The 23,040-nt window shown below is 36.7% G+C and overlaps 1 protein-coding gene across 1 annotated transcript in view; it reads right to left on the minus strand.

Moving 5' to 3' along the window:
• The window catches only part of LOC103044586 (glucocorticoid-induced transcript 1 protein), a 33,506-nt gene that overhangs the window by 3,631 nt on the left and 6,835 nt on the right, over nucleotides 1–23,040 (minus strand). Inside the window, exons 2-7 of the mRNA XM_022679894.2 lie at nucleotides 16,015–16,169; nucleotides 9,935–10,021; nucleotides 6,241–6,342; nucleotides 4,568–4,705; nucleotides 3,174–3,363; nucleotides 488–608 (exon numbers count right to left, since the gene is read on the minus strand). Coding sequence (XP_022535615.2) covers nucleotides 488–608; nucleotides 3,174–3,363; nucleotides 4,568–4,705; nucleotides 6,241–6,342; nucleotides 9,935–10,021; nucleotides 16,015–16,169 — 793 coding nt within the window. The remainder of the gene's footprint in view (nucleotides 1–487; nucleotides 609–3,173; nucleotides 3,364–4,567; nucleotides 4,706–6,240; nucleotides 6,343–9,934; nucleotides 10,022–16,014; nucleotides 16,170–23,040) is intronic.

The raw sequence follows: 23,040 nt of genomic DNA on the forward strand, positions 1-23,040 counted from the left end.
ACATAAAATACAAATAAAGAAAGAAAAATAGATAGACAGAAATACATAGGCAGAGAAATGTATTGCCAGATAAATACATAGACAGAGAAATATGTAGAGAAATACATAGACAGAGAAATATATAGACAGACAGACAGACACTAACACTCTTGTCACTGAGTGCAATCAAATCCTCACAGCAATGCATCAAAATTTACTGAAAAGTCTTTCCTGGACAGTAGAGACAGTTACTCCAACAAAAGCAGGATAAACTCAGTACTTAAGTTTTCAATACCTCTGTCCATAAGATGTATGTTTAGATGTTGGAGGCACTCAACTAGTGACCCCAACAAGAGTGCTGTGCTTTATACTCATACCAGCACCACATATGCTATCATGCCACTACCATATCACTGTCACTGCTGTGCTGAGTAAAAAGTCATATATAAAAATATATGTATGTATAAAGAGACACATCATTAGGGTTACTGAAGACAAGCTGACTCACAAAGTCTCCTCAAAGACCTTGATCTTCTCACAGCCTTCAGGAGGAACCCGTTTAAAGATGAAGCTGTTGTTGGGTTTGGGGGAACTGGCCAGTGGGGGCAGCGGTGAGCTGCTCTCATTTACTGAAAAGAGAACGAAGAACACAAGAGAACAGTATGAAATACAGGGACGTGCACAGGAATCTTGAAGGGCAGTTGCTCTAACCCGAAGAAAGGGCACCCCATACCCCCCCCCCCCCCCCCAAGAAAAAAAGAGTCTCTCTCTCTCTCTCTCTCTCTCTCTCTCTCTCTCTCTCTCTCCTGTATTTGTCACTTTTCCGTGGGCATTTCATAATAATAATGAAATATTATCATAACATAATAATGAATAATTCAAATAGTGCTTTATGAAATGTTATCAGCTGCATGTAACTTAGTTTGGTTAGCCTCCCACAAAACAACCTGAGCCATATAAAACGCTGACTGCAAGCTAGCTGGCTGTCAGGGATTTTTTGCTACCTAAACGTGGCACAGTAGGTGGTTGTCAGATTATTTAGGATCACTAAATGTCCTAAACTCGACGACATCGGATTTTAGAGAAGTTGATTGTGATCATGTCTTGTAATACTGTGAAGGCTACATGTCAAGCTCACCTTCAGAGCAGTCGCTCTACTCCCACGGCCAGTGTTGTGCGTGAACGAGTTCAAAAGAACGCGTTCATTGAACACGCTCATTTTTTCGTGATCGTTGAACTGAACGCAACACATTTTTTAATAAAGAACTTGAACGTGAATTAGTTCACATTATGTGTCATGAACGTTGGAATTTATTTTTTTCATTGCTTTCTGTTTTGAAACGCAATGAGAGAAAGTTTCTCCCTCCTGTATTCTCGCTGGTGCCGCTTAAATTATGTATCACCAGACAGAAATGGTTTTGACATTGTGTGCGCAAAAGAGCGCGGAGGGCTGGAGAGAGCGCGAGACAGAGAGAGAGAGAGAGAGATTCATCACCTGGTAAAAAAAAAACACAATTGCAGTGTCATGAGCAAATGTGTACAATGAGCAGTTTCAAAGAACGGATAGTGATTTCTAGCTTGTAGTGTGAAAAAAAGTATTTATTTGAATATCTCACGAAAAAAGTAAAATGAACTGAACTTTGAACTAGTTCAGAATTAAAATTGTGAACTTTGAACATGAACTGTTCACTCTGAGCATGTATGAACTGAACTTAAACTAGTTCAGAAAAGCTGTGAACTGGCATCTTCAAACTCCTCTTGTGTCTCTGCTAATCGGCTTAAGCGTCGCCCGGTCGTGTACTGCGCTTTTTTTTTCTAGCGCTACGCCCGCGCCCCTCCCTTTTGCCTCTCCAGGTGTCTGAATCTGAATGACTGACTGAAAACTTTGTTTTACGAAACTTCAATCAAAAATACAAAAAATCTTGTTAAAATATGAAATCAAATTTGCCTATTTTATTTTTTTCCCCTCCCTCGGAAGGGCAATATCAGCCAGGGAAGGCAAAAGGGCAGTTGCCCAAGCACATTGGGCCATAGCGTCTGCACGTCAATGATGAAATTTACCAACTAGTCCATGGATTTTTGACCCCAAATATGGTCTATGGTCAATTACCATCGGGCATACATTAAAAAATAAATCACATGCTTGCCTTAAATTGTTTTCAAATAGTTAAATTGCTCATTTTCATAGATAACAGTGTATTAGAGGTTACAGAACACATCAGCAAGGTTAGAGACGAGAGGAATTGATTTAGTGATTTAGGCTTGCAACTATACACTTCAATTAGTGTATTTTTCTGCACTATAAGATGCACTTAAATTGCTATTATTTTCCCAATAATCGTCAGTGCGCCATATGTATGAATTCTACCAGTCAGGTATTAAGGAGCAGTAAAGCCACTCTGCTGAATTAAAGAGTTAAACAGGAGTTTCAGTTTAGTTCTCCAGCACTGTGCCTGGAGCATCATTAGCATTAGCTGCTAACCACACTAAGGTCTAGTTATTTTGCCATTCAGAAGTGAGTATTATAGGCCTGTTGCCTCTTGCTAACCACAGCTATCAGTGCTGGAGCAGCATAAGCATTAGCCACTGACCACACTAAACACTAGCTATTTTGCCATTTAGGCATCATTAGCATTAGCCACTAACCGCGCTAAGCGCTAGCTCTTTTGCCATTTAGAAGTGAGTATTATCGGCCTGTAGCCTGCTGCTAACCCTGGCTACCACTGCTGCATGCTAAACGCTAGCTCTTTTGATATTTAGAACATTATTAGCATTAGCCGTTAATCGTGCTAGCTCAGAGATGTGTATTTTTGGCGTGTAGACTGCTACAAATCCCGGCTAGCACTGCTGGAGCAGCATTAGCATTAGCCGTTAACCGCACTAAGCACTAGCTCTTTTGCCATTCAGAGTATATTGACCTGTAGCCTGCGAGTTTACCATGTTAGAACAGTGGCGAGACCTTCTGAATTAGAAGGGAAACATGGCAACACCCATGTTCCTTACTAGTGTCATTTAATATGCCTTATAATTCAATAACTGACGCCTTATAGTGCAAAAAGCTACAAGAAAGCTACATTAGCCTTGTAGCTCCTGTGCAACGCTAAAAAAGCCACATTTCAGACACTGAACACATCTTAGCTGACTGACTCCTTTAAAGATAGCTATAATTTACTGTAAGAAATTAATCCTGTTACCATAGTCACAGCCTTCACCACACTCAGACCTGCTGGTGAAGAGTTCTGTTCCATGTGGGGCATCAGCAGCAGAAGGGAAAAGGTGTGGACAGTGATGGTCACTGATTGAAAGCTGTGCATCTGTACTCTGTGTGTGAGTATCACTGTTCTGATGAGGAGGAACCGGAGCACAGCGCCCATCCTGTAACTCCTAACAAAGAGGAATACAGGAAAATATTAAATAGGGCTTTTATTCAGAAAGTAAGAACGGTAAAAATACAATAAGGATATACAAATCTGGAAAAAAAATAAAAGAACACTTAAAAATGATGAGTTTCTTTGATTTTACTAAATAAAAACATCTGGAATATGATCTCGAGCGCAAGATGGATGATCACAAGCCATCAAACCAAGCTGAACTGCTTGAATTTTTGCACCAGGACTGACAGAAAGTTATCCAAAAGCAGTGTGTAAGACTGGTGGAGGAGAACATGATGCCAAGATGCATGAAAACTGTGATTAAAAACCAGGGCTATTCCACCAAATATTGATTTCTGAACTTTTAAAACTTTATGAATCTGAACTTGTACAAATAAAAGCTCTAAATGACAATATTTTTATTTGGAATTTGGGAGAAATGTTGTCTGTAGTTTATAAAATAAAACAACAATGTTCATTTTACTCAAACATAAACCAATAAATAGCAAAATCAGAGAAACTGGTTCAGAAACTGAAGGGGCATTTTTTTGTGGATTTTTTCCAGAGCTGTACAATGATCAAAAACATATTAATTAAGTAATATCTTGAATATTGAATTATTTAATTTATTTATTGATAAAATATAGAAAATAAAATAGGGAGTTTTGATTTTAGATTTTTTTTTTTAACCTCAAAGGGTTAACATTATATATGTCACAATGTTTCAGCTCATTAGCTAATGTTGTAAATACACTTGATTGTGCTTTAAGTTATATTCAACTTCAGAATAAAATTAATATTATCAGTTTTATGGAGCTTTATTCCTACTTTTAGAGTTTAAGAGACTACAGTGTGTCTTCTGCCACGGTCACGTCTGCTAACATAAAAAAAAAAAACAGACAGAATCAAACACAATGTCCTAATTTTTTTAACCAGCAGTTAAGCAGGGCGTGTCCAGTAGAACAGACTAATGGGGGAGAGGGAGGATTATTCTACCGATCCAGACTGAGGAGCCAATTAAACTCTTTTGGACTCCTGACCACAGACAGCTGTGTCATCAACATCAATGGGTATCAAACGTGTGATTTCCCAATAGTGGGCCTTAGACAGCCAGGAGCCAATAAAAACAGGTATCCTCAGACCTGTGACAGGCAGTGTGAATGCTGTGTATCAGCGGTAACAGATGGGAGAAAGTGTGTGTGTGTGTGTGTGTTTACCCTTTCTTGCTGCCTGCAGGTGTCGCTGAGGAACACACTCTCGAGCTCACGGTTAATGCTGTCGTTATAACTGCTCACTCTACACACTGCTGGCTTTGTGACGCTCATGCTGGTCGAGGAGGCAGGAGGTAGTTTAGTCTGAAACACAAACACACATAAACACACATTTGATTTTATTTATATAAGATTTAGGCCTGATTGTCATAATAATTACATACAGCTCTGGGAAAAAAATAAGAAACCACTTCAGTTTCTGAATCAGTTTCTCTGATTTTGCTATTTATAGGTTTATGTTTGAGTAAAATAAACATTGTTGTTTTATTTTATAAACTACAGACAACATTTCTCCCAAATTCCAAAAATATTGTCATTTAGAAAATGAGAAATGGCTGAAATAGCAAAAAAGATGCAAAGCTTTCAGACCTCAAATAATGCAAAGAAAACAAGTTCATGTTTATAAAGTTTTAAGAGTTCAGAAATCAATATTTGGTGGAATAACCCTGTTTTTTAATCACAGTTTTCATGCATCTTGGCATCATGTTCTCCTCCACCAGTCTTACACACTGCTTTTGGATAACTTTATGCCTTTACTCCTGGTGCAAAAATTCAAGCAGTTCAGTTTGGTTTGATGGCTTGTGTTCATCCATCTATTCAGTAAACTCAAAGAAACTCATCATTTTTAAGTAATCTTTGTTCCAAAGCTGTAAATGATAAATCATACAATATATGAAGAAATGTTTGCTGACCTTGCCCAGAAATCAGCTTTGTTTAAATATACATCAGTTTTATTTTATTTATTATTATTTGAATGTCTGAGTCTTAAAAAAATAAAAGTTCAACACTATGCTTTGTTAAACTAAGCAATTGTATTATTATAATAAATCATTATTTCAGCGGAATAAAATGTATTAATAATATCTATATCTAATAATATCTATTACTGTCCTTAAATTCTGGGATAATATAACATACACACAAAAATAATTTTTGTGACAGGCCTAAAACATCCCCTCTGTTTAAGCTTAAAACATCCCTTCTGTTTTTTTTTACTATGATGGAACTATTCAACATAAAACCATTTTATTAGGTATTAAAAACCTAATTTATTAGATCACTTTGAACTAAAGCAGATCTACAGATCTACAGTTGCATCTAAAAAAATGAATATCATTGAAAAATGTACTTTATTTCAGTAATCCAGTTAAAAATGTGAACACATATAGTGATCTATTTTAATCATTTATTTCTTTTATTGTTGATCATTTTGTCTTACAGCCAATGAAAACCCAAAAATCAGTGTCTCAGAAAATTAGAATATTATATAAGACCATTTGCTACTTTTGGCAGTGTGGGCAGTGTGTGTTTAGACTTGATAATAAAACACAGTGGATCAACACCAGCAGATGACATGTCTCTCCATTAAACCATCACTGATCATCAGTAAATTTTACATTTCATTTGTAAATCAAGGGAGCAGAGTCTGGAGGAAGAGTGGAGAGACACACAGTCCAAACTGCTTGAGGTCTAGTGTGAAGTATGTCATCTGCTGGTGTTGGTTATTGGAATCAGACTAGAATCTGTCCCAAGACATTTGGCATTGTCTAGTCCTATTTAGTTATATTTTCTGTAAATACCATACCTTACAGAAAACACATTAAGAGAAACACACAAACCTGCACTTGGCTGCATAAAGACAGTGATGGTGATTCTGGTGATTCTTTGTTTCGATGAAATCCCAGCACACTTCTCCTGAGCTGGTGACACAGTTTTGCGATCTGTAAGAGAATAAAATCACTAGTAAAATTATTTGTTGCATTACCAGATCATTCTGCTTTGCAGAATGCATCAGCAGCCGGAGTCTGAGAAAGCACAATTGCGTATGCTCTTTTTGGGTGGGTAGATGGTGCTCTCTCCCCACATCACTACCATTGTGATGCTGAATTGGCAGCAGTTGGAAAAAAGAGTTGATGTATGTACATTTAAATATTTATTGCAGGAAGCATATGCCTGTCTAGCCCTTCTAGTGTTTAAAGCACTGCCAGAGATAGGGGGAGTTAATTGGAAGGGAAAATAGGAAATTGGCCTTTGTAATTTGGGAGAAAATTGGATTAAAAAAAAATTATGCTCATTGCTATTTTACACCCCATCAACAGTCTATTTTTATGACTTCCACCTGCATCGTTTAAATAGCAGTGGTGCTTAGAAACATATCTACACTGATGGGTGTGATGATCTGGAAGTGAGGTGTGTTCAGTTAAATTTCTGGCGTGTTTCTATTTTGGCAACGGAAATTGCGCCACTGATCAATTAAAACCCTGACAACAGTTAATCGTCAGACTGTCTTTCTCAGACACACACACAAGGACGCACGCAGCTGTGCACAAACCCAACTTTTACAACAACAATACAGAACAGGATACAGAATAAAATAATTATTTTGGTAGTCAACAAATCTGCTGATTATTTTTCTGATTAGTCGATTATTTAACAATTATTTTTATCATGCCCTCCATCTCTGCTTGCTGTAGATACAGCTCCTGTTTCTAGCTTTCTCTCTCTTCGCTTTAAGTCGATAGAAACATGGGATTTAAATGTCCTTTAAACGTCCAGAACATTGTCGTTCCAATGTGGAAAGTGCTGATATTTAGTGAGAAACTACGTAAAAATCTGTTGTGTTTGGGCACTTTTTGAGACGCATACTGAGTTGAGTGTAAACTGTGTTTCTGTCCCCAGTACTTTATTTAGTGCTGCAAAATAACGTTAAGTCAACAATAAAGATTTTTCAAGTCGTCATTTATTTATAATCAACATTGTCGATTATATCAACTAATCATTGCAGCCCTACTTCACAGCTTGATCAAGCAGCTCAGTTTCCTCTGCTGAGAAGCGCAGAAATGCTGCGCCATTAAAATAGCAATCTGCCAAAGTCAGAGCTCACCTGGCTCTTAAAGGAAATGGCAAGTTACACACTGATTGGTTTATTTCACGTTAAGCTCAAAGCGCACCCATTAAAACAATTAATAGTAGGGGTGAAACGATTACTCAAGTAAACTGAGTTACTCAATTTAAAAAAAATGATCGATTAATTTTCTGTGCCTCGAGGAATCGTTTATTTAATTAAAAAATGTGTGTGGTAAGTTTATTATAACAGAGATAAGTTCTCCACTTAATACAGGCTTTATGTAAGTTAATCAGTAAACATAGCGCTGTGGAGAACCTACTGTATTATGGCAACATTTTAATACTTTTTTGTCACAATTATTTCACAGGTCTTGATGTATTTTGGAGAACACCTCCTACCCTATATTTGATACTTACAAAAAAAAACAACAAAGTTGAAAGTAATGCAATTAAATTTATTTTTCACTTATGGTATTTATTTCTATTTGTGTTTGCAATTTGGAAATGTATGTTGTGAATTTAAAAATATAACTTATCTAAACAAGGAAACCAATTGGTCATTCATTATGAAGTGAAATGTTTTGTTTTCTCTTGTGTATTTTAAACTGCTCTTTAACCAAGCAAATATGTTTTATCTGATTAATCGAATCAATTTTTCAGTAGAGTCCTCGAATACAAAAATAATCGATAGCTGCAGCCATAATGAATAGATGCCTTTTGTGTGTTTCAAGTCATATTTTTAGCATCCTCACCATACCAAACAGACACTTACATGCTCTAAATTAAGCTGCACCATGCACAGGTTGGTGGCTTGCCCATAGATCACTAAAATTGGGCCACAATATCCCAGCATCAACTGCCACTGGTCCACTGATCTGGAGCCTGTTCCTGTATTTTCATTCCGAGGCAGGAATCAAGTCTGACATGTGTCATTTGCTGTCGTTTGTTAATGAACAGGATTTAGTGTGATTAGGCAGGATCTGCTGTCAGCGAATACAATTAGGATTCAGTTCAACAGTGAAAGAGCTTCAGATCCAGACGCAGCAAAACACCACCAATATACTCTAACTGAGCTGCTGAAGGCAGTGAGCCAGTATGAACAGTAGAGCTGCATAAAATATACTTTTACTGTACTGTCAAATATTAAATCTACAAATATCCTCGTGGTATTAAATCTATTACTGAGGTCAGGAAGCAGCGAACGCTGTTGTGCAGATCAATAATTTTGTTGGAGTAACTACTGGAGTCTCTAATGTCTAAAGAAGGCTTTCTAGGAGATTTTGGAGCACTGCTGTGAGGATTTGATTGCATTCAGTGAAAAGAGCATTAGTGAGGTCCGTATTTTAAATGCTGATTAGCACCTCACCTTGTCCTCAACTCCTTAACTCATCCCAAAAGTACTGGAGCTCCATCATTATAGACAGCCTGTTACAGTTTTAGTCTATTTTTCCTCTTATTTATTTATTTCATCCTTTTATAAATGTTATTTATTTTATTCATTTTGCTCTTTTATTTATTTTATTTTCTGTTTTACCTTTTGGCATATTTATTTATTCAATTACCTCTTTTCTTTTCTATGCATTTGATTTATTTATTTATTTTATTCATTTCATCCTTTTATTGAGTTTATTCACTGTTTTACCTTTTGGGCTTTTTAATTATTTGATTTATTTTATTAATTTCATTCCTTAAATTTATTTTATTTTCTGTTTTACCTTTTGACCTTTTTATGTATTTGATTTATTTATTTATTTTATTCATTTCATCCTTTTATTGAGTTTATTCCCTGTTTTACCTTTTGGGCTTTTTAATTATTTGATTTATTTATTTTATTCATTTCATACTTTAATTTATTTTATTTTCTGTTTTAACTTTTGGACTTTTTATTTATTGGATTTATTTATTTCATCCTTTTATTTTTTTTCCCTGTTTTACTTTTGGACTTTTTATTTATTGGATTCATTAATTTTATTTATTGCATCCTTGAATTGATTTTATTTTATGTTTTACTTTTGACCTTTATATTTATATGATTTGTTTATTTTTTTCATTTCATCCTTTTATTTATTTTATTCTTTGTTTTACTTTTGACCTTTTACTTTTTATATTTAATTTATTTACTTCTGTTTTACTCTTTATTTAATTTATATATTTTTTCTTCCTTTGTAATCTTAGTGTTATTTTAGCTACACTTTTTTTTATGTCTTTTTTATTTGCACTTGTTATCTTTCATTGTACTTTACCGATTTACATTTTAGCCTTTAGACTTTTATTCTGAATTATTGAACTTTTTCCTAGCTCATGCCTGGTATTTTTATCTGCTCCAGAGAGTCCTATTCTACTGGCAATACCTCTCTACAGGGAGGAGTAGTTGATTGTATTCCTTAAATGGGATTTCCAGAAGTATTTGGATGTCTAGTGTATAAATATAGTGCATTTATATATGTGTGTGTGTTCTTTAAATACCTCTTCACGGTGTTCAGCACTGGACCAGGATGCTGAACGCTTCTGTATCGACAGGCCTTCCAGATCATCTGACCAAAAAACAGGGGTCTACAGCAGAAATCAGAAAAAAACACATAATCATTAACATTTATGACACGACTATGAAGGAACACATAATGAAACAAACCAATATGTGGGTGGTAACTCTGATGAACTTATCCTGTGGAACAGACGCAACTCTTGGTCTTCCTTTCCTGGGGCGAACCTGATGAGTGCCAGTTTTATCAATATAATGTTTCTGATAGTCTTTGCGGTAACTGCACTGGAAGAGTTCTTGAAATGCTTCGGATTGACTGACCTTTATTTCTTATAGTATTTTTTTATACTTAGTTGAGTATTTCTTGTCATAATATGGAACATTAGAACATTACTCAAATAGAGCTAATCACTGTATACCTTTAAGGGGTAAGGAATTCAAGTAATTAACTCTTAATGAGTTCAGCACAGCTGTTAACTGAAAGCCTGAATTCCAGGTCTACCTCATAAAGCTGAGTGAGAAAGATCCGGCCAAGATATGCAAAACTATCTCTATATAATCTTAAATATAAAACATATTCTGTTTTCTTTAACACATTTTTGTTTACTAAATAATTTCCAATCCAATTTTCTTCATAGTTTAGATTATTTTAGTATTAATCTGCACTTTTTGAAGATTTTTTTTTTTTTTTTTTTTGACCACGCAGGCCAAGGAAGTATTGCAGTATGGTAAAGACCTTCCTGAGAAACCCTTGCTGCATGTGGGTGAGCATTATCCTGCTGAAAACATCAGTTTGTTGTATAAAGTAACTTAAATAAAATAACTACTTTCCATATATGGAAATGGATAATAAGGACTTTCTATTAGGCTGCTTTATGACTGTGATTTAAAGTTAAATATAAATTAGGGCTGTGAACATTAAAGCGTTAATGCAAATGATTCATTTGGAATCAGTAATGCATTATTATTTTTTTAATGCAATTAATTAAGCCACCAACTTCGACCACCAACTTCTTCTGTAATCTTCCCCACACCCACCCAACGCGGTGTTTTTCTTCTGATCATGATATATATGAATATGCTTCTTTTTATTTTAGATAAATATATATATTTTTTTATTTTAGAATAACTGCTGATAAGGCACAGTCTAGTCTGATATATATATCAGATAATGTACTGCTATGAACAAATGCTGTCTCTGCTGCTCCATGCGGTTTACACATTCAGTAATGTGCAGCGTTCACTGCTCACATCACATTGAAAACACTGTGTTTAAAAGTGCAGCTGCAAATGTTTTAGTTTTCATTGTTTAAGCAGCTGTATACCAGCTGTGTGTGTCTGTGTGTGTTTGTGTGTGTGTGTTGCAGAAAATGCTGCAGTTAGATAAGAGATAAAAATCACACACTGGAGGGTCCAGCCCAAAGGCAACCACATTCAAAGATACACAAAACACAAAGACAAGTGTTATTCTGGTAACTCTGGTTGTATAACCTTAAAACTCAGCCTCAGGCCACGTCTTCAGCTGTCCAGTACATTTAAAAAGTACATGCTGGATCCTCAGGAAGGCTGCAGTGCTCTACCACTTCTTAATTCCACCCCAAACACTCCATTATACTGTAATGTAAACAGGAGCTAAGCTGCTGTTCATTGAATGGATAATCAGGGTCAAATAATGGCATAAAACAACCAGTTTAAAGCAAGCTCTGAGTAAAGAACAGTAGCATGCTTTTTAAAAAAAGAACACTTTAAGGTCTCTCTTTTAATTTTATTTCTATTTTTTCCCCATTTTCTCCTCTGATACATGTAAAACCAGCCACTGCCTCTTTTTTTCAAACTGCTGCTGGTGCAGCGCAGCAACTCGGTTCTGATACATCAGCTCACAGACGCCTTGTGCTGATCGACATCACCCTTTGGAATGATGTGGGGAGAGAGAGCGCCATCTACCCACCCAGAGAGAGCAAGGAAAACTGTGCTCTCTCTGGGCTCCGGTAGCTGATGGCAAGCTGCATGAACAGGATTCGAACCGGCGATCGTTAAAACTACTGTAGACCTGTAGATGACTTCATGTGTTAACATGTCACGTATAGACTGTATTAAATAACATTCAACCTTATTGTCATTGTGCAGAGTACAGGTACAGAGCCAATGTAAATCACACTTTTTGGAAAGCTGAGTTCAATTTCACTAACCACAACCAGGCCTAATTACTGCCAGACCTGTAAAATCAAGAAATCACACTACCACCACCATGTTTTACTGTAGGTAAGATGTTCTTTTTCTGAACTGCGTTTTTTCTTTTATGCCAGATGTAACAGGAAACACACCTTCAAAAAGGTTCAACTTTTGTCTTGTCAGTCCACAGACTAAATCTTGGGGATCATTAAGAGGTTTTCTGGCAAAATTGAGACGACCCTTAATGTTCATTTTGCTCAGCAGTGGTTTTCATCTTGGCACATTTCTGCCCAGTCTCTTTCTGATGGTGGAGGCATGAACGCTGACCTTAACTGAGGCAAGTGAGACCTATAGTTTTTTGTATGGTGTTTTGGGGTATTTCGTGACCTCTTAGATGAGTCATCGCTGCTATCTTGGGGTAATTTTGGTTGGATGGCCACTCCTGAGGAGGTTCACCACTGTTTAAAGCTGCATGATATTGATAAAAAAAATACATTGAAATGTTCTTTTTTCGATTATATATATATCGCGATATTGAACAATGCAGGGCCCATGATGTCATCAGCCCCGCCCCCACCTGCACGCTGTCTCGCGTCCAGACAAATCAAAAGCTGAGTCACAACGGCAATCGGCCCTTTAATCAGGCATTTAAATTGCGTTTTAAAAAGGAAATAAGAACGTTTTTCTGGGATTAAAAGTGTGAATTCAGCGGTAACTGTGCTGGGCTGAGGTGCACAGCCTTCTACACGTGAGTTTACACTGTTTTCCCCTCGTGCTTCTCGCACAGGCAGCAGCAGCCTGTCACTCACACAGACACAGAGACAGCGCTGTGTATCTACTTCTTGTGTCAAGAATCAAACCATTGCAACATGATGTGTTTGATTTAATTGCCTTAAGTGACATTGCACGTCCAGCGATGTGACAATGATGATACTTATCATTGGTCCACGTTTTTACATTGTGGTTCGCTGGAGTCCCAAAACTTTCGAAATGGCTTTACATTGTTTTCCAGACTGACAGATCTCAGTTATTACTTTCTCATTTGTTCCTAACTTTCTTTGAATATCGCACAGTGTCTGTCTAGCTTAATGCTACTGCTTTCAGTCTAAAAGTCTAAGAAAAATCTTAGGGACTGCTGCTTTAAGTCCAAGGCTCTGAAATACAGAGACAAAACAACACTGTGCAAATACTGCGCTCTTTTATCCAGGCAATTAAAAAAAGCTATTTCCCCGAACTGCCAGGCCTCTCTACACCCCGACGCTCAGCAGATGGAGCGAAGAATGAGGCAGACATTCCTGCTGCACCGAGCGCTCGCGGCCTCCGCGGCCCAGAAGCCCGCATTAGCATATGTAAAGCTCCCGCTGCGGCTAGCTTAGCCCTGCGAGCAAAGAGGCGGCCTGGAGGGCCAGGTGGCGAGGCTGTGTGTGCACCCGCTTGCCTGACTTAGTGTAAACACACACCCACCCGCTCGCCCACGCCTGTGCACACACTCGTGTGCGAGAGACAGGTGCAAACGACTGCACCTCCACAGAGCTGCACTCTCATCAGTCATCAGTCCGCTCTGTGCGGCTGCAGCGGGTGACGAGACGTCTGCTCTTTGTTCTGCGCTGTCTTTAGGAGAGAGGGCAGCAGGGCTTTCAGCATAATTAAAACAGCAGCAGCAGCAGCAGCAGCAGCAGTGACGGCAGCAGCCACACAGGACGTTATATACAGTGAGACACACACAAAAAAAGAAAATCCAACATTAAACCGGTTCCGTCCAGGACAGATGGCCAGTGTGTGCCGAACCAAAACAGGTCTAACGCTGCTGAACTCAAACCTGACTCAATCACTCGAGTTCAGGGGGATTAGCATTGTTGTCAGCTGCTCTAAAACTTTTCTAAAAGTTTCCTCCTCAAAAAAACAAAACAATATACACTACATGGACAAAAGTAGTGGGGCATCTGTTCATTCAGTGTGTTTTCTTCTGAAATCAAGGGTATTAAAATACAGCTTATGCTGCTTTTGCTACTGTCAAGAGTAACTATTACTATCCAGAGAAGACTTTCTAATAAATGTTTTTGGATCATCCCCAACCTTTTTATTAGTTATTTTTTATGTATTCATTTATTTTTGTTGATTAATTTTTTTATTCTAAGTTCATTCTTATTCATTTCAACATTTCTTATCATTCTTATCATTTAATTTTATCATTAACTTTTACTATTAGAATTTTTTCTTTATTTAATATTTTATGTGTGTTTTATTCATCTATATTAAATGTATTTATTAAAAATGTGTATTTATTTTATTTATTAATTTTTTCCTACTTTTTTTTTTCTTATTTAATGTTTTTAAACCCTTTTGTACTGTAAATGCTTAGCTGCTCTGTAAATGAGGGTTACCCTCAATGTATTGCTGAGGTAAAATAAAGGTTGTCTGATTGATTGATCCAAAAAGTATTGGATGGGGCACCATCATTCCAACAATACAGTTCCACTCTATACCCATATAGTCCAAATCTGGCTTTAGGCATGATAGCTTTGCTTTTAATGTTTATTTGCTCAAAAGTGTCCTATTCTTATCAAGCTGTGTGTGTTTTTTTTTTTACATCTGTGCCAGCAATTTGGTCAACTTAAAGTAGCTGAATGCTGCTTTCATTAGAAATGAGTTGTTATTTAAACAGTGCAGGTGAAAGGTGTGAAAACAAGACTGTTGACGGGGTGTAAGATAGCAATGAGCATCCCGACAAGCATGAAGTGACGTTCTAAACTGATCTAGAGGCTCCATAAATGATGCTTGTTAACATTACTAACGATAGCTAAACTAACATTAGCTGGTCAAATGTTTGGGAGATTCTAGACTCTGTCCACTCCATTAAAATTAAGTTATATGTAATGTAACTACAGACTTTAATAAAAAAAAGGTATCTCCTTAAAAGAAAAATAAGAAAATAGAAGAAGAATAAAAAATACATAAAAGTATCCTAGAATCTCCTGGAAATAATATACTCTGTAATTTTTAGTTTAAATAAAGTTATGTCAAACTATTAAAAAGTACTGTAGGACTGGTCTTGGGGCCTAAATGTTTAGCTTTCTTCAGAAGTATGAAGTACAAATAGTGAGAAATGAGAAATTACTGAAATAAAACAAAAAAGATGCAGAGATTTCAGACCTCAAATAATGCAAAGAAAACAAGTTCATATTCATAAAGTTTTAAGAGTTCAGAAATCAATATTTGGTGGAATAACCCTGGTTTTTAATCACAGTTTTCAGTATTCTCCTCCACCAGTCTTACACACTGCTTTTGGATAACTGTATGCTTCACTTCTAGTGTAACAATTCAAGCAGTTCAGCTTGGTTTGATGACTTGTGATCATCCAGCTTCAAATTCAATTTGGTAAAATCACAGAAACTCATCATTTTTGAAGGTGTAAATGCTCGACTGAATTAAAAATGAGGGTTACCCTCAATGTATTCCTGAGTGAAAATATAGGTTTATTGATTGATTGATTGATTACACTTAAAATAATAGCAAAAGTAATAAAATCGAATATATTATTTGTTAGCATGACAAAAAATTATCATGACTAATCGACTATATAATTGGCAGATAAGTCGACTACTAAAACAGTTGCAGCCCTAAGTTTTAGCATTATAAGAACTGTAAAGTTCTAAATTATTCCATACTAGCCTTAAACCATTGTGTGAGTTGGTGAAAAAGCTCATTAACATGGAACTAGGCTGAAAGTTCTCAACAAATCTGATATTTCCTGTAGAGATATTGCTGAAGATGGGGAAGGTGTGTACGTCTAATATTTTCCAGACTGTTCCTTTAATGCTGTGAAGTGTGTGATGGTGCTTCATGGGCTAAAAGACATATAACATCTGCACAATCATATGTGCCGTCTCACCTGTGTGGCTTTATCGGTCATGCAGGTGCGCTGGGGCTGATGATGATGATGAAGCTCTCGTGGCCACTGACCACACAGGTACTGCTCAGTTATCAGATCCATCGAGGAGTTCTGCTGATGTGGAGGTCCAGCTGACTGCGGCTTTAACTTCTCCACTATTACACACACACACACACACACACACACACACACAAAAACATATTAATAGAGACTCATTAATCCGTCTAAGAGGTGAAGTAGCTGTAGGTAGGAGTGTGTTATAGACTGGAGGACAATGAGTGATTAAACACAGTGTTTAAAAACTCCAGCAGCACTGCTGTATCTGATCCACTCACTGTACCACCAGCACAACACACACCAACACCTCATACACCACCACCATGCTAATCAGTGCTAATCACTGCAGTGCTGAGAATAATGACCCACCACCCAAATAATATTAAAAATAATTATTATTTTAGTTATAGCTGCTCTGTGGTGGGTTTCTCTCCTTGGTGGTTCTGAGTATTGAAGAACAGGACGGAAATAGGAGGATAATGATAAAGTATACAGAGAAACAGATACAGAACTACAGTCTGTAATTTTAATAGAACTACAAAGTTCTCCTTTATGATCAATGGAACTGGTTAAAACAAAGTGGTGTTAATGTTTTAGCTTTCCCCAAATTGATCAATTGTATGTACGTTTTTATTTGTCTATTGTTTTTTATTTGACTGCTTTAAATTTTAGCTTCTGCATTAAACTTATATTCTAAATAATTTTATTTCCTCTTAATTTATTCAATTAAATCTTACTGTTTGTTTTTTATGCATTTGCAATTTATTTTTTGTATTGTTCTTATTGTTTATTGTTAATAAAAGTCCTTATTTTAGCTTAACCTGATTAAATACATGATTTTAATTTTAATTATTTATTTCTGGTCCCCTTTAAGGTGTAAAAGCTCAGCTGCACTGAAAAGGAGGGTTACCCTTAATGTATTACTGAGTGAAAACAAAAGTTGATTGATTAATTGGTTGATTAAATACCACTTATAATAATAAGAATAATAATAAAATCAAGTTTGCTAGTACAACTCTGGAAAAAAAAATAAGAGCGCACTTCAGTTTCTGAATCAGTTTCTCTGATTTTGCTATTTATAGGTTTATGTTTGAGTAAAATGAACATTGTTGTTTTATTCTATAAACTACAGACAACATTTCTCCCAAATTCAAAATAAAAAATGTTGTCATTTAGAGCATTTATTTGCAGAAAATAAGAAGAAATGGCTGAAATAATAAAAAAGATGCAGAGCTTTCAGACCTCAAATAATGCAAAAAAAACAAGTTCATATTCATAAAGTTTTAAGAGTTCATAAATCAATATTTGGTGGAATAACAGTTTTCATGCATCTTGGCATGTTCTCCTCCACCAGTCTTACACACTGCTTTTGGTGACTTTATGCCTTTACTCCTGGTGCAAAAATTCAAGCAGTTCAGTTTGGTTTGATGGCTTGTGATCATCCATCTTCCTCTTGTTTATAATCCAGAGGTTTTTCATTTGGTAAAAAAATAATAATAATAATAGCAAAAATAATAAAATCTAATCCATTTAATATACTATAATATTAACTATAATATTTGTTAGTATATTACTTCGCTATTTGCTAGTGATTATTATGTTTATAATTTATTATAAAAGAAACCAAATCACCATAAACCATCACACTCGTCACACTGCACAAAATGTCCTTTGTGATACAAAAACTGTGAAGCTATAAAATCATAACTTTACCTCAGTCAGCCTCCAGATCAGGACACAGAATGGTTAGAAAGAACAGGCAGAGGATGCTGCTGACAGCTGACCTGAGATGTGCTCAGCACTGCAGGTGGAGGAAATGAAGCAAACTGAAACTGCTTTCAGAAGACTTTTAACACTCATTTAAACCCACACGCCAGCGCTTACAGGCGCCTACAGCCGAAACTGATTCGAGCGTGTGCAGACGAGTCACCCACAGCAACCTGCAAACTACCAATCAAGGCCAATCAAAAGAATCAACAACAATGCACCAAAACAGGAGCCAGGTTTCCATTTAAAGGCTTTGCGAATGTTTCCAGTGAAGAAACATGATAGACTGACGTCTATGCAACCATTATCATGAGAATCATCTTTACAGACATTCACAATCTTTTTTTACGGCACCAGACCGGCTTACCTATGCTTAAGCAGAAACCTCCACGCTACATCGATGAGGTCCACCACACATCTGGGAGCACAAACTCAACAGACAGTTCTGGGAGAGAAATCTTTTTAAAATGTCTAAAGCAGCCAGTTAAACTGATCACCATTGCCTTACAGAAGTTATACGTATACGTATAAAGGAGTATAAGGTAGTATAGAATAACAGGGAGTATGGAGTAGCATAGGGTATAGGGAGTATAGGGTAGTAAAGGTAATATAGTGTAGTAAAGGGAGTATAGGGTAGTAAACGGAATATAGGGTAGTATAGGATAACATAGGGAGTATGTTGTAGTATAGGTAGTATAGGGTACTAAAGGAAGTATAGGGTAGTAAAGAGAGTATAGGGTAGTAAAGGGAATATAGTGTAGTATAGCATAACAGGGAGTATGTTTTAGTACAGGGTATAGGGAGTATAGGGTACTAAAGGAAGTATGGGGTAGTAAAGGGAGTATAGGGAAGTAAAGGGAATATAGGGTAGTATAGCATAACAGGGAGTATGTTTTAGTACAGGGTATAGGGAGTATAGGGTACTAAAGGAAGTATGGGGTAGTAAAGGGAGTATAGGGAAGTAAAGGGAATATAGGGTAGTATAGCATAACAGGGAGTATGTTTTAGTACAGGGTATAGGGAGTATAGGGTACTAAAGGAAGTATGGGGTAGTAAAGGGAGTATAGGGAAGTAAAGGGAATATAGGGTAGTATAGCATAACAGAAAGTATGTTTTAGCATGGGTTTAGGGAGTAAAGGGTAGTAAAGGGAATATAGGGTAGTGTAGCATAACAGGGAGTATGTTTTAGCATACGGTATAGGGAGTATAGGGTAGTAAAGGGAGTATAGGGTAGTAAAGGGAATATAGGGTAGTATAGCATAACAGGGAGTATGTTTTAGCATAGGGTATAGGGAGTATAGGGTAGTAAAGTTAATATAGGGTACTATAGCATAACAGAAAGTATGTTTTAGCATAGGGTACAGGGAGTATGGGATAGTAAATGTAACATAAAAAGTATAGGGTAGTAAAGGGAACATAGGGTAGTAGAGGATAACAGGGAGTATGTTTTAGTATAGGGTATAGGGAGTATAGGGTAGTAAAGGGAGTAACTGGTAGTAAAGGGAATATATGGTAGTATAGGATAACATAGGGAGTATGTTGTAGTATAGGATATAGGGAGTATAGGGTACTAAAGGAATTATAGGGTAGTAAAGAGAGCATAGGGTCCTATAAGATAGCATAGGGAGTATGGGGTGTCATAGGGAATAGGGAGTATAGGGTAGGAAAAGGGAGTATAGTATAGTATATTATAGAATAACATAAGGAATATGGGGTAGCATAGGGTATAGGTAGTATAGAGTAGTACAGGGAGGATAGGGTAGTAAAGGGATCATAGGGTAGGGAGTATAGGGAACTAAAGGAAATATAGTGTAGTATAGAATAACATAGGGAGTATGGGGTAGTAAAGGGTGTATAGGGGAGTAAAGGGAGTATAGGGTAGAATATAATACCAAAGGGAGTATAGGGTAGTAAAGGGTGTACAGGGTTGTAAAGGGAGTATAAGGTATTAAAGGGAGTATAGGGTAACATAGATTAACATAGATAGTATGGGGTAGCCTAGGGTAAAGAGAGTATAGGGTAGTAAAGGAAGTATAGAATAGTATAGAACAACACAACAAAGTATGAGGTTTCATAGGGTATAGAGCATAAGGTAGTAAAGGGAATATAGGGTAGTATAGAATAGCATATGGGGTAGCATGGGGAATAGACAGTATAGGGTAGTAAAGGGAGTATAGGGTAGTACAGGAAGTATAGAATAGTATAGAATAACAAAGTACTGGGTAGCATAGGGTAAAGAGATTATAGGGCAGTAAATGGAGCTTAGGATAGTGAAAGAGGTATAAGGAAGAATAGGATAGCAAATAGCGTATAAGAAGGTATAGGGAGTATGGGGTAGTATAGGAGTATATGATTATATCTACTACCTACTATAAAGGATGCATATAAGAGTATAGGGTAGTATAAAGCGTATATAGTTCTGTAGGGAATTATATTTTAGTACTAGGTAGTATAGGAAGTATAGAGTAGTATCAGAAGTATATATTATAGGGTAGTGTGTGGTATTACAGGGGAGTATAATCAATATGAAGCAAACTAATAATTAAATATTTTTTGACGTTGATTTGAGGTAGTCATTGTTTGTCTATTTGTGAGTGATGCAAAATATTCTTTCATAACTAATTTTAGCGTCCAGATTTTACAAAAATGGGGTTCGGATTCAAATAACAAAAATTTGGGATCTTTTTCTGTCTTTTTCTGTCCAGACTATCAAAATCAATCTGGATATGTAATTTAGAAATGTTAAAAAATTAAATATGAGCTGGCAGTCTGAACATCACCATACAGGTTATATAATATTTTTACCAGACATGGTCTGAAGCCAGTGTGTGTTGTGGCCATGTGGTTTACACACTGTTAATTAGTGGGTCTTAGGCCTCCATGTATTGTATAGTTCCAGATAAGCAAGCTTCAGACACCAAACACCTCTTGGTTGATCACATGCATGTGTAAGAATGGGTAAATTAGACAGATTTGCTTTATTTATTTTGATAAATGTCTCTCTCAGTGTGTTCCGGTTCAGTCTGAGGCTGATAGGTAGGCTGTGTTTGGAGCAGCAGGGCCTCTGGGTGCTGCAGACACCTCTCAGAACGAGTGGCTCTGAGCCGGGCTGCATTCACTGGCAGATTGTTATGCGGGCAGCTGCAGGGCCTTTGTGCTTCAGAACTGTTTCAAATGCAAATCTCCACCAGCGTCTGACACTCGACACCATGCAGGCAGCAGAAAACCGGCCCAGTAAGAACCGTCTGCCTCAGGTGGATTAAACACACAAGCTGGAACATCATATTAGTGCGCACAGCGTAGCGTGGATGATGGAGGAAATTAGTGAACCGGGACGTGTTTTTCTCACGGCTAATCCTGTAGAGTAAGACAAAACTAGCATTGTGATCATATTGGTGTAAATATGTGGATGAAGTTTGACTTGAAAATGGTTCAGGGTGCACTGAAATAAACATTTGTGGCAAAATTGAAACCGAACAAAATAAAACATTTGGCCAAAGGCTGATTACCTTTTTTTTTTTTTTTTTTTTGCAGGTTTTCATCAATTTTGCCACTTAGTGCCCTATGCCTCCCTATATAACCCAATATAATGCATCTCAAAATATTAGAATATCATTGAAAAGTATCTTTATTTCAGTAATTCAGTTAAAAATGTGAAACTCATATATTATATAGATGTATTAAACACACAGAGTAATCTATTTTAAGCGTTTATTTCTTTTATTGTTGATGATTACAGCTTACGGCCAATAAAAACCATAAAATGTTTTTATATTATGTAAGACCAATGGTACTTTTGGCAGTGTGCCAAGTCCTGCTGGAAAATGAAATCTGCATCTCTATTAAAAGTTATTAGCTGAATATATTGAGTGTAACAGAGCTTTGATATATTCTAGTTTAGCTGCATATATTCCTTTTTTTTTCGCAAATTCAAGATTGAAAAAAGAAAGTGCCGTGTCTGTGTGTGACAGCGAACAGGGGAGTGAGTGAGCGAGTGTGAGAGTGAGAGAGAGAGAGAGAGAGAGAGAGAGAGAGAGAAAGAGACTGAAAGTCTTCAGCACAGTGACGTAGTGCTGGGCGATAAAACGATATCGATAGTTATCGAGGAAACTATATATCGCGATAAGTCGGGGCGAGAAATTCGATAAACTAAATTTTCTATTTCCCGTTTAAGTAGCGTTGTGAAAAGGCGCAGCACGAGACCAGGCAGCACGCTGAACTGCTGCTCAGCCCAGTACAACCCCTCCCCTCCCCTCTCCACCATCCCCCTCCGCCCCACCCCCCGAGCCCCTCCACTCTGAACTCCTCACATAGCGGCTCCTTCTCTCCCATTTACTGGATAAACTTCATTTATACTATTCAGCGGCGCTACACTGGAAAACTCACCTTTTAAATATGAGGCATGCGTCTCCAAGATATTTAGAGAGGTGAGCTTGTTCAGATTTCTGAAGGCAGGTAAACGCTGCTCTGTTTGCTGCTAGTTAGATTAGCTTGTCTCCAGTTTAAAGTTAGCGATGTTTAGGTGTAAAAGGGATCTGTGCAATCTGTCATCATTAGCTAAGATGCTTTCACTGCTTTTTACATTCTAATAAACTAATGGGTAACGCACGTTAGCCGTGTTAATCCACGTTTCGTGTAAATTAAGGTTAACTTCAGCACGAGTGAGGGGTTAGTATATAAACACACAGAAAGGAAGCACTTTCCATCTTTTTTCCTAACTCTCACTGTTTCTGTTAGAAAACCCTGAGGGCAGCATTCTCCTCTGTCTTTGTGTTTTATAGTTTTTAACAGATAGAGAGTCTGTTATGCTGGATATTTTACTAAATACAGAAGATTATATAATCTGTCTAGCTGTATTTGAACTGAGCTAAACATTGCTGTTACTGAACTGGAGTTTTAAATACACTTAAGTAATGTAAGTCTAGTCTACTGAAAGCCAGTAATGTTAGTATAAATCTGTACTGCAGTAGAAGTGGATCATTTCAGAAACTTGACTTTATTCCTCCCACCTCCATTATAGGCCACTTTTTTTAAAATATTTAAATGTTAGCTTAATTTAAATGTAAAAAAAACTAAAGGCTCTTATTTAAAAAAAAACATAAGCAGTACATTATCTAAAATTACAACAAATAGAAAATAGAAAAACAGTAAAACATATGTAATACATACTTTTTATATGACCAAAATTAAACTAGACTGAAA

Source organism: Astyanax mexicanus, chromosome 1 (genome assembly GCF_023375975.1).
Source record: "Astyanax mexicanus isolate ESR-SI-001 chromosome 1, AstMex3_surface, whole genome shotgun sequence".
Taxonomy (NCBI): domain Eukaryota; kingdom Metazoa; phylum Chordata; class Actinopteri; order Characiformes; family Acestrorhamphidae; genus Astyanax; species Astyanax mexicanus.